The sequence below is a fragment of the Condylostylus longicornis genome, unplaced genomic scaffold, assembly GCF_029603195.1.
Source record: "Condylostylus longicornis isolate FDR11 unplaced genomic scaffold, ASM2960319v2 ptg000019l, whole genome shotgun sequence".
NCBI lineage: Eukaryota > Metazoa > Arthropoda > Insecta > Diptera > Dolichopodidae > Condylostylus > Condylostylus longicornis.
The window spans coordinates 655,762-669,542 of record NW_026577988.1 but is presented as its reverse complement, the minus strand read 5'-3'; the positions used below and the strand labels follow the sequence as shown (position 1 = coordinate 669,542).

The window sequence follows — 13,781 nt, the reverse complement described above, 5'->3', positions numbered from 1 at the left end:
TTTATTCCACCCATAAAAGTACAAAATATGTGGATGCCTTAAATCTTAATTTATATTTCCCTTATTGCCAGATGCCACGATCAAAATTGTGTGCGCAGCAGATATTGATTTTTACTTCCATTTTTTCACTTATCAAAATCAATGAATTTTTAGTATTATTACCCAAAATTATATTCCTTGTAATATCTTTTATAACTCTATTTAATTTTTTTATGATAATTTTTACTACCCAAGATCATTGTAAATCATTATACAATGATCATTGTATAATGATTTACAATGATCTTGGGCAGAACTCAAGTTTACACAAAATTCAAGAATTTCAAGTAAAAATTATTAATTTTATATTATCTTAAGTGGTGTTTAATGCCAGAAAAAAGCCAATGTTTGAGCTAAAATAAAACCAATTAACTATTCTAGAAAATTGTAAAAAAAAAATCATTTTTTAAAATTTAAATTTTTAAGCTTTCAATGGTCATTCCAAATGAGGGCCAGAATATAGATATGCTTATATGCTCAAAATACCTTTTCTTAAAAAAAAAAACAATTTTTCCAACACACATCCTTTTTCCTCTTATTTTTAATTTCATAATATAACACTGTATTTGAAAAATCTCCCTTATAAGAAAAGGTCAAATGAAATTATAAATTTCTTATTATTCTTAAGATTTAAAATATTTTATTAAAATTTGTATTGTGACCCTTATGATTTTTAAAAATAACTAAAATTTAAAAGGAAAGAAATTCCAAGTGAAAATTTTCATAAAAAAAAAATTCAATTTTTAAAATTTAATTTTAAATTTCTTAAAACTACTTTATAATATTGTTATAAAAATTGTATTCCTTTAAAATTTTTAGAAAAATTTAATAAAATTTGATAAATTTTTCCATTTTAAAAACATTTTGTCATTGTGTAGATCAGTTTTTAAGAATAAAATAATGAGGAAGTACTAAAGGTTCCGATGGTTATGAATACAAACATTCATAAACAAGAAATAATTGACTCTGTTTATGAATTCATATATGCATATGTATATGGACATTTGCAATGAACATTTCTAAAAAAAATTAATTGTAAAGTTAATATTAAGATTTCTAAGCTTTCCTTTCACTACTGCGGCTCTAAATTACTAAATTAATATTTTTATGCATTGCTACTAAACACAAAATATTAAGGTGTTTGGTAGCAATGCTTATAATAAATATTTTTTGATTGGAATATAATTAACCTGTTGAAATATATATGCTGTTGCAATAGATTTCATCTATTCTATATAATATGTACAGCTAAAAACGTAAGAAAACATAATTCCTAAATGAAATTGATAATCACCAGAAGATTTTCATGAACGCCTACAAAACTTTAACAAATTATTTAAGAAGTTAATATTAAAATTATTATACTAATACCATCATCCCCCATTCTACCTACAACCTCATATTTCGAATAATAAAATAGTGTCAAAAACATGTGCTATTTAAATTAAAATTCTCAAAAATTCTTTTGGGAATTATGATTTTCTCAATTTCGTTTTTTTTTTTTTATTAATAATAAGTAAGCAAATCATATACAAAGTACAAGTATACATACTTTATATTTTATCAGTTTAATATCCTTATACAATAAAATGCATTATATAATTTTATCTGACGTAATCTTTTAATTTTTTTAATGGTTTTTAACGCATTTATTCATTCAATCAACAAAATAAAAAATATTTTCATTTTTTCCGTCAAATATTATTAATCGGGTATATTTGGACTATATTTTCATTTTCCTATATTTATATTCAAAGGATGACAAAATATTTAAAAAAAAAATATCTGATAAAAATATAAGAACACCAAGTAATTCACTGAAATATACTTACATACTTATATTGTTTATACATGTAGAACAAACATATTTATAAATATTATATAAGTACATTCATATATAAATTAATAATTATTATTTTTGTTGCAGTTGTATATGTATTTAGTTATTGTGTACCATAAAAAATGGAAACAATATAAAAATGGCATCAGAGATTAAGTGGTAAAAAATTGAATGAAGTGTACTTATCATGTTAGCAAGTGCAAAGCTGTGGAAAATTAAATTACAGATTTTCTTCAGATTATGAATAATACACTCGTATTCCTTTTTCTGTCCATTTTGAATTTTGAAAGAATGAAATTGAATAAAATTTTATATGTATATAGTATATTTCATAATATAATAATATACGAGTACGTTAAAATATTATTTTTATGCATAAACATACGTACATACTCATATAAAAATTTACATTATAAAATAAATACCATAAAATCGTATTTAAAGCTTTCTTTTTTTTTTAAATTTCATTTCAAGTATTGTGAAAAATTTTCTCTTTTCAATATGTATATTTTTAAAAAACATAAAGTGGCTTTGAACTTGCATACAAAATATTAGAAACATAATATAGTAATTGTTAATCAAAAATAAAAATTATTAACTCAAACGTTCTTTTATGAAAGCTTGAAGAAACTATCGGATAATCTTCGACGCGTCTCTTGAGATTTGTTAAGGAAGTTTAGGTAAGTGGTTTTGGAGCTCTTATTTCTCGCGTAAGGGGAGAATAGTGTAGTTTGACGAGCCGATGAGCCTTATTGTTGACCAGTAGAGTATCGCATTTACGGCCGGGCGAAGCCCCCCTCCCTTAGTAAGAACTAGCCAATTAGGCGTGTACCTTATATACCAAAAATTTTTAAGCGTTCGGCATTTCACTATCACAATTACGAGACTATGGTTATTGAGTTAGACTACGGTTATCCAGTTAAGTAAATTTTTCCGCAATCGTATTTTCCCAACTATATGTTCTTCAAGTTTTAATACGCATGCATTAATATTAACAAAAATTAAAAAGGCTCCACAGCAAAGAATGACTACAACATTCTACATCAATATAGAATACTTCATTTTCCTTATTGACTTCCTCATTGCCTTCCACATTGATTAAAATATTCGATTTATCCTCCGTTTCTATAAGTGAACCTATAATTATCTAAATTTTTTTATAAAAATTCATTCATACTGCAATACAATAGATTATAAATTATCTTTTTTATTTTAATATTTTAACTTTTACTCCTATTAAATGAAATCAAGAATTAAAAATAAAAAAAAACGATCAATCAAATTTGTTTTTTTTTATCAGATTAATTACGGATTAACGCAAAAACAGACTAACATTTATAATTTTTTAAAAAAGCGAAAGATGTAAAACAAAAGAATAAAAAGAACATTGAACAAAAACACGTATTGTCCTTTTTTAATAATAAATTATTATTTTTTAAACAAATACCGTTAACCATTTAAAAAAATGTCAACAATTCATTTTAATCTTAAATCCTATCTGTAGCTATACATAATATATACATAAATATATATAGAAGGCAATGATATTATATATTTGTTATTGGTTCTCTGTTCCATTCCCCCTCACTAGTGTTCAAATATTATAATTCTATATATAAACACTCATATACATATATACAAATGATTTGGAATCACTTTATGATGGGAAGTGGAAAGAAAATCCTTGAGGTTTGTTTTTTTTTTTGGTTTTCTGAACAAGAAAATTTTAAATCAAAAAAAAAAAAACCCGTAGTAAAGCAACATTCGCAATTGTTTTTATCGCTCTTAAGGACATAAGCCGATTTTCTTTTTGCAATTATTACTATATTTAATGTGGTTAAATATCTACAAGGATATAACAAAAAAAAGAAAGAGAATTATTATATTTGGAAACTGAAAACAAGGAAAAATTATTTTCACTGTCTTCTCGATTCTTTAATATTGTTTTTTTTTTCTATTATATATAAAGGTAGATATTTCAGATTTTGTTTTTATGAAAGGGTCAAAAGTAAACAATAAATTCGACTTTATCTAATTGGTAAAAATTTATTATATGTTTGCAAACATTTATCTTATATATTTTAGTATAGACTATAGTTAAATTTAATAAAAGAATTGATAATCATTTGTCTTTTATTCAAGAATATTATTCGAATTTCATAAAAGAATTTAAAAAAATTAGAAAAAATATCATTTTCGGCGGTCTATTTAAGTGTATACAGTAAAAGAATGTATAAAAGAACTCTAAACGTAAAGAAACTATGTGAATATTACAAATACTTCCAACATATCGGATCAGCATATAAAGAATATTACATGGCTTTAAAATATTACATGGAAAACAAAGTACAAATCTCAATATTTGAATTTGTAAGTTGGTTTTATAATTCTATATAGCAGCAGCGGGTCCATCACTTCCCGAGATAAAACAAAAATTTTAAAAAATAATATTAAATATTAATCTTAAATTACAAAAAATTTCATATAGGATTCCTTAACAATTTACCTATTGTAAGTAAAAAATATGATGTCTGAGTTAAATTTAATAAAAATTCTCTATTTTACTTTATTGCACCTTATTTCATGTAAATCTTCTTTATTATTTTGAATATTTTATTTCGAATACTTTTTACTATTCTCTCTGAATTTCCAAACTTTTATTTTATCTTTAGTTATTTTTCAATCCTTTCAAATACTCTAACGTCATATAATAAGATTACCCCTGAAATTTTATTTTATTGTCATATTTTTATGGTGATTATACAAAATCACTCCTTTATTGAAATGAAATTTATCTTAATCATTTTTGAATTATGTAATTAAAAGTATTTTCAATCTTATAGAAAATTTAATCAAGTGCCTACTTACATTTAAAGTATTTTTGGAAAGCCAATTAATTAAAATATATTTTAAGTACCTTTGATGAAAATTATTTTTGAAAAATATGGCTATAAATAGTTTAAAACTAAATATAATTATATTTTTGTTTAATTGTGTCCTATTTTAATTGAATGAATATTCAGAAATTGATTAGAATTTTGAAAGAATTGAAAAAAGACTCAACATTAACAAAAGTACTTCAAAATGGAAAACAGAGAGTGGTTTGTTAAATTTAGTTTTAATTTCAAAACAGATACTAGTTTAATCTTTGAGCTAAATTAGAACTTTCTAAAATTTTTAAAAGTGTGTTTACAATATTGTTACACATTATTATTTTAGCACATAGCTTTAGTTTTAACATAGCATGGCGGCCTATTTTTCCAGAGAAACAATATGAAAGGACGTTTACACATGAAATTTTCATCAAAATTTGATCAAATCAGACAAAATTTCTGTACAAACTTTGTTAGTATAAATATTATACGTCTTAACTAACATGTTTTTAACTCTTTAACAAATATTAGAATAATAATAGAAAAATTTAACAAATTTTTTTAACTAAAAGCAAAAGTCTTAAAGAATGTTTCGTTTTCATTTTCTCAATTCATTTAATGAAATACAAATTTAAAGAGAGAACAATGTGACAACCCTCGCAATTATATATTGCAAAAAAAAATCTCTTATTCCATCGATTTTTTATCGAATTCAAAAATTATTATTTTTTTATTATAATAAAATGAATTCTGCTAAAAAATAAAAGTACTTTGGTATTGATATATGAAAAATATTTAATTCAATTTATTAGCCAACGAAATTGACACTCTTTCATAATATAAAATATTATAGAGAAAACTAAAAAAATTTTTATATTGATTAAAAGTCTTTAATAAAAAAAATTCAAAAGAAGAACGACACAAGAGAAAAGTCGAGAAGTTGAAAAATTTTTCCTTTCGGCAATAGTTAAAACCATTATCCTAAATAATAAAAAAAATGAAGTGACAAAATTTTTCTACATAAAAAAAATCGCGTTGTTCCGCATACCTATAAATTCATTACGTTGTTTTTTTCATTCCGGATCATTCCGGATTTTTGTGTTATTAGAAAATCTATTAAAAAATGAAGATTGAGTGGTAATCCGTATTTCATTTCATATGCACAGAAGTAATCCAAGTGTTTAAATATTTAATTTTGATTATCCTGTACAGAAATGTAAGGACGTGTAAAATTAATTTTTACTTTTTATAAAAATTTAATTTTTATTCAAAATATTAGAAACGTAAACTAAATTTTTAGTTAATTTAAGCAAATTATATAAGGGGCTACTATTTGAAATATAGAGTAACTTTCATAATTTCTTGTATAGCAGTTCTGCCCTTTATATTCTTAACTAACTTGTATTTTAGAGTGGAAAGCAATATTATTATTATTATTATTTTTCTCCTTTTCATAACAATGTATCCTGCCTATATAACATCATTATTTTAATATATTTTGTATATGGGGAATAAGAAAAAAAACTCCAAGGACTTTCTATAATAATATATGTATAATATAAGGACTATTATTTGAATGAATGAGAAAAAAAAAAAAAATTAGATATAAAAATATTGACATTTTCAAATACAAAAGCTATACATGAATAAAAACGGAATATATTAATTCAATATTTTGATTTTTTTTTTTCTTTTTAGTGTCTCCATTAAGAATAAAATAATATAAGAGGGTGATCCGGAAATAATTTTTTATGGTCAATAAATTTCAAATTCATCAGCACTCTATACATACAGTAAAATCTGTAGCATAGTTTCTATGTATGTATATATCTAGCCATATATATATGATAATATATGTATAATAATGATTGTGATACTTTTGACACATTAAAATTTATATTAATATTCTTCTAATGATTTTGTTTTGTTATACAATTTGTTTTTTGTAAAGAGATATAAATTTTTTAACGAAAAGGAATGTTTAATAAATAAACATATTATACATAGAACATTAATAATTTATCTACAAATTTTAACGAACAAATTTTAATTTACAATAATATTAGAGATATTCATAAACGCAATATGCTGCAAAAACAATAACTGTAAAACGCAATACCACAAAAACATAGTGTGATGAATATGTAATATGTAGATCTTTAATTATTCAATTATATCAAAACTGCTCATATATGATTTAACTAAGCTACTCATACTAATTTCGCCAAATTGCGCAAATTTAGCGATGTTTATGAATAAACTAAATTATCAATATTTGTTTATGAACATAAATATAGCACAGTTTTCATTATTTACGGCTATATACCAAACGTGTTTATGAAAAGACCAATTGTAAGATGTAGTTTTTTATAAGAACATCAAAACTTTCGTTAATTATAAATTTGTATCGCGAAATTTTAAACATCTTTTATCTTTATAATTTTATAATGTGTACGGCTTCCACTTATAAACTGTTTGAACAAGAACTCTTCATCTATAATTTTGAATTTTTCATTTAATTATAAAATTAATTAATTTCTTGTATTATTTATGTACACCGATTAAAAAAATTTATGCAAATGCAATCAAAAGATTCTATTCTTTAAAATTTCTAAAATAAATTCTTAACTTTTGTAATAAATTTTAGCAAATTTAATTTAACAACTAGCTACATATTGTCATTCGTGTATGAGTATTATTCTTTATTACACAATTTTTGAACTAAATTTTCTTACTATAGGGAAATTATGCAGTAATCATCTGGAATGTTTCCCAATGGTGTTACCTTTAGACATTCCTAGTCATTCGCCCATATTCTGTTAGTCGTATGACTTAAGATAATGAGGTATAATTGAAAAGTATTTTGTTTTTTAGAACTTCAAGTTTCGGATATGTTTTCATTCAGAAATTTACTAGATTTTTGAATACCAACCCAACACGTCAATTTTAATGCCACTAATGGAATATAGGTGGTTATCTACTAATGAATATATACAAATTACAAACACAATTAAAATTTCAACTCATAAAATATGTTAAATTATAATTATTATAATTAATTAAAATTATTTAACAAAAAGTCATCACTTTATTCATCTTATTGTATAAGCTCTAATTTCTTTAATTTATGAAACAGCTTTTCCAATACAACTCCTACATATTATATGAAACAAACTCAATTCAAAATTTATATGTACATATGTATTTAAAAAAAAATTAACTGTACCAAATAATTTCATTACAACAGTTGGAAACTAGCCAGCAAAAAAAAAAAAACAGAGTAATAAACTCATTTTTTTCCTCAACAATAGAAAGGAGTGTGAACAAAAGATAAGAAAATTTTCAATTTACAACATATGAAAAAAAAAGATTTTTTTTTTCGCACAATAAGAATTTTTATGATGAAAATTAAAATGTTGAATTTTGTTTCATAATACCAGTTATATTTTAGGTAAAGGCATGAATATAACAATATCTTCTTATATTTTGAAAATTATTTAAATTTAAACAAACTCAATTTACTGAAAAGAATATTATAAAGAATAATAAATGAATAAAGTACTCATAGTAACCAACAGAACAAGTATTGAGCAACCGTACCATGTACAGAACAGTCTTTTTTTTAAAAAATTGGTTTTTATGTGATCCATATGATCCATTCAATTCTTTCATTGATCCAATCATATGATCCAATATGATTCATAAAACAATATCATCCAATAAAATGAAGTTTTTTAGACATTAAGTTTTTAACTTATGGAACTGCCATATAATGAACTAAATTTAAACTAACGAACATAATGACCGACCATTATACGAGTATAACTCTAAGATTAACATCGTTAAAATCATTTATTATCCAATATCGAACTTATACTGACAGAATAAGTACTGATTTATATTGTGAATTTGAAGTCGTTTTGCATAGTTCGACTCAATTATACTTGTATAAACATTCAATAAGATCTTATTGTTTGCAGAACAAACTATATAACATTATGTTATGTTTTGAAAATATGAAAAATTTTTCTGATTTAATCTGCATAAAGAAAAAAAAAAGTTTTCTAAAAATTTACTTATGTTTTCTAATGCCATTGAAAAAAAAAAAACATTTCATGACAATATTTTCAGGAAACCGTCATTTAATCGACTTTTGAAAGGAAAATTATGTATAAACAAACAAACTCATTCAAACATTCCTTTACCATATATCATAAATTTATGTTTGTACATATGTATGTATATAGCACTTTAATATGTAAAATACGCTTTTATGAATTTTCACAAAATATGAAAAAAATTTCTAATGCTACTTAAAAAATAAATACATTACATTTTAAATATACACACATATTACACAATACAGACACACGTATATAAATATAATGTGTTAAAAAAATTTTATTACCGAATGCTGATAATAAAAAAGGGAAGTTACTTTTGAGATTTCAAAAAAATAAAAGCGAAAAAAGACAAAGTTTTCCATGTAATTTTTTCTGTGATTATGTTTTTCTTATTTCATACAAGATAAGTACACCGACTGCTTTCGCTTCTCCTAAAATTCAAATAAAATGATGACACATTGAGTTTTTCCACAATCTGTTTAATTTTAAATCCTTAATGTTCACATACATTCTTGGATATAGTATATGTATAGATATACTGTATCTAATGTACGAATTAAATAAATATTTTTTTTTGTCTCACTAAAATATGCTTCGTTGCTGTTCAAGCGAATCATTATTATCATTAGGGAAAATATTTTTATTTAAATTTTACATAATTTTTATTTCATTTAATTATTTAGTTAAAGAATTAAGTTAATTCCTTTTTTTGTTCTTCTTTTTTTTTTTGGGGTAATTAAGCTGAAATAATTAAAATTAACATAAAATTTTTTATTAGGAAATTTTTTTATTTAGTTATGACATAAGGAAAAGGTAAAAAGGGTAAGTAGAAATTAAAAATAGAAGTTCGCGTATAAATAACTGTGAATATAATTATTATTTGAATCGAATTTAAGTTTTTGACTATATGCGTAAGTGTATAAGCCATAAAAATAAATATTGCCCTTATAAGGATATGAGAAATTTTTTATTTGTGTTTTTAATAAAATCATACGTTTCTCAAATGTTAGTTTCGCAAATAACAAGCAAATAAAAATTGCTCAACTGAAAGAGTCTTGAAAATAATTTAAATTGTTAATTTTTCAAAGAAATCAGCCCTAAAATATTTATTAAAACTTAAAACTTTCTCGAATAATTTCAATAAAATTCATAATTAACACATTTTCTAATATTGTATTTATTAAAAAAAAAAAACATATATTTTCATTTTCATAAAACTGAATTTATAATACAATTAAATTATGATATTTTCAAATAAGAAGATTAGTAATATTGGGATATAATAAGTTATAATTGTCAATAAAATTCCAAAAAAAAAAAAAAGTGCATTGTTACCAACTGAACACTTTATTCCAATAACTAAAACTATAATAGAATACTTTCATATTATTATAACATAAAAATAAAGATATTAAATTTAATCTAGTGGAATACACACATTTTTAGTATAACATAAAAAATGTCAAGATTAAGTTATCTGACATTCATTTTAAAGTTTATTTTTTTATTAAAAAACATTTAATTTATGAAATATATCAAACACGCAATAAAGATTCTCTGAACAATTTTGAAACAACAAAAATTTCTATCCTTAAATTATAAAACGTTTGTAAATAACATAAATTTTTCTAATAAATTCTATTTAGAAAAAAATTATAACATTTTATTTATCTTTTCAATCTGCTGTTAAATCATTTCGGATATGCTGACCAACATTTAATACTGGCATAGTATTAATATTATTTTCTGTATTGTTACCATTATGAGATTTAACTGAATTGTCAGTCATCGGTAACGGTTTAGCAACACCTATTCTAACAATTCCTTTTGGAGCACCTTTTAATGCTTGTACAGCCTGGTCTAATGATGCATTTTCCAAATTAATATTATTAACAAATAATAATCGATCTCCGGGTATAAGCCGTCCATCTAACTGAGCTACCCCTCCAGGGACAAGTGATCGTATAACAATTAAGGTATCATTTGGATCTAAGGGATCCTGGTAATCTAAAATGGAAAATCCTAAACCTCTTTCACCTTTAACCAATTCAATAATTTGTGGTTCAGAGCTCCACATTGCTAATCCAGTCAATGGTTCAAGCGAACGAGATTTTAATTTTGAAAATGCTTCATCAGTACCGTTACCGGCAGTAGCTAGACTTCCATCTGACTTGGCTTTAACTAATCGTTCTGATGCTGGTAGCAAATTATGGGTGGCGTTGAACAAATCTAAATTTTGTTTTTTTGTTTCTAGAACACTGGAAACTGGAGTTGCATTTTTGTCCATAGAAAGAGAAGATAGCTCACTTCTACCACGGCCGACCACCATGCGAACATCCTGTGGTAGCTCCTTTAAAATTGCCACTACCTCAAGATGGTTCATACCTTGAACAAAGAAAAAAATTAACAGCTGAAAAGAAATCACATTTGCCTTACCTAAAAGTCTTTGGCCATTTACCTCCAACAGTTCATCACCGGATTTCAATAAACCATTTTGTCCTACAGGACCTTCTGGTAGAATTGATCTTATATAGTGATGGGGTCTTACCTCTCGCCCGCCTTCAACATCTACCGTTCCTTCTAAAGATATACCGAGACCGCTAGACACTGCAAATTTTTTTATTTGGGCAACTATAATTTTGACATCCATTCCAACAATTTGCTTCCATTTTCTAATGATTCCAATTTCCATTTCAGGAGTCAAATCAGGATCAACATAATATTTATGTTTAGCTATTAAAGCTTGATTTTTGGCGGAGTGAACCAGTTCCTTGTTTTCCCGGTCAAAACTATCTGACTTAAAATCAAGGCAGGTATCGACTGTTCCTTTAATTGGTTGCTCTAAGGAATCTCGAGTGTTAACTAATTTTTTTCCCTTATCATGCAAATTTAGTTCATCATCTATTGATTTTTTGGCAATATTTTTTTTCCTTTCCATAGACATAGTATGACCAATTGATATAGTTTCAGATGAATCTTGATCTTCAGATGATTGAATTTTGCTACCAATAGAGCTTCTTCGCTGAGGGATTGCTAATGGCAGACGGGAAGGAGTGGCAGGTAGACTTGGTAGCTTTATTTCATTGGCTGCAATTGCTTGTTGAAGTTGCTCATATTTAGGTCCTCGTAAATATCGCTCTAATCTCAATATAACAACCTGACCACTTTTCTTTAAAACATCTACAGCCTGATGATTTGAAAATCCTTGCAAGCTTTTACCATCAACCTCAATAATTCGATCATTAACACGAATTTTTCCGCTTAGATCCGCCGCACTGCCTGGAGAAACGCTTTTAACAAAAATTCCAGACAGCTCCTCTTTTTCGCAAACGTAGCCAGCAATTGTTATACCAAGACCATTAACATCCTTTGTTAATTCGACTTCAAATTTTTGGGTTTCAGGTAAAGCTATGTCATCTAAATCTATTGGCACGGCCATCGGGGGTCTTTTAGTCATATCTTTATCGTTATAAGAAAATCGAACTTCGCATCCCTCCTGCGGAGTGGAAGGAGTAGAGTTTTCTCCAAATATGTCTGGGTATCCGGCAGCTATTAAATACCTTTCGAGTTCATTAGGATCCAGCACAACTCTAGAAGGGACAATTGCACAATTAAGCTCTAACTCATATTTTGGCAATATTTGTTCAACTGGACGTGCCACAACCAAACGTACATGAGTGCCAGATTGCCGTAAAACTGACGCAACTTGTTCTGAAACCATGTCATGAAGATTAACACTCCCTATTTGCAAAATATGATCACCACTACGAAGACGGCCATCACGATCTGCCACTCCACCAGGCAAAATTGTTTTGACTGTGACACCTGCCGTACGAGCACCAATAATACCAAAACCCAATCCCGTTCCGTCATTTACTAATTCAATTGCTTGAATTTGAGTCCACTCTGTTGAAAAGAGATCAGAAGCATGCCTAGAAGAATTACTAACAACTGATTGTGGTCGTTCTTCTTCCGTATTTCGAGATAGGTCATTATAACCCCTTGCTTTTTTAATAAATGGCGCCTGATCATCTAATTTAGTATCTAAAATTAAATAAAACTCTTATGCCAAATGTAAAAATAATACAAAGTTTACCTTGCAAATATCCACAGGGGGCTAGTGGACTGTTAAGACTTCTAGGAGACATTTGAGCAGATGACACACGTTGTTCATCTGGGTATTCTGGCTCGAATAAATCAACTGACTGTGGCACCTTGAGAATCAAGTTTCCTGATATATCAATGTCAAAATCATTTGGTAGCATTGAGGGATGTTGGACTAACTGTCGATTTAGTTCACATAAAGAATCTTGAATTTGCACGAGTGTCCTGAAAACTGGGCATTCCAAAACATCCAGCATAGTTTTCAAACTCTCTGCAGTAGCCATTTGTAACTTAGGATCGTCACATTCATCTATAGCCTTTTTTACAGCTTCAATGTGCTGCAAAGCACTTGAAATATTTGAACTTAAATGCATTTTAAAAAATTATTCCAATTAAAATCCTATTAAACAAAACTCAAATTAATTAGGGTATTTATGAAATTTGTAACTTTGTTGTTGTTGTTGTTATACGCCTATAATTCAATTATTTTTTTCAAATCTTCGTTTCATGAAAGTTATACTTTTCTTGATAATGTAAGGTAACATTATTTGACAATTTCCAAATTTATTTACTTATTAAACTTAAATTTTAATCATAGTTGCTCTACTTTTTGTGAATAATTAATTAATTACATAAATATGTTAGGAATGTTAGTTTTTTCTTTTGATTACTGATTGGGTAAATTAAAATATCTTTACTTTCCGTAAGAGTGCGTTCACATCACTATTACTCTTCGCTGTCACTAAATAAGGCAATCTGCAATGCCAGACTGCAATCAATTATGCTTTTTAAAAATAAAAT

General features: G+C 25.8%; 1 protein-coding gene across 1 annotated transcript; it reads right to left on the bottom strand.

The window, feature by feature from the left end:
- Positions 1 to 10,200: 10,200 nt before the first annotated feature.
- LOC129606569 (patj homolog) lies at positions 10,201 to 13,669 on the bottom strand. Its single transcript, XM_055516945.1, has 3 exons — positions 12,973 to 13,669; positions 11,313 to 12,920; positions 10,201 to 11,261 (listed from the first exon to the last, which is right to left on the bottom strand). Exons 1-3 carry the CDS (start codon positions 13,352 to 13,354, stop codon positions 10,552 to 10,554), a joined length of 2,700 nt encoding a protein of 899 aa, XP_055372920.1. The 5' UTR covers positions 13,355 to 13,669; the 3' UTR covers positions 10,201 to 10,551.
- Positions 13,670 to 13,781: the final 112 nt, after the last annotated feature.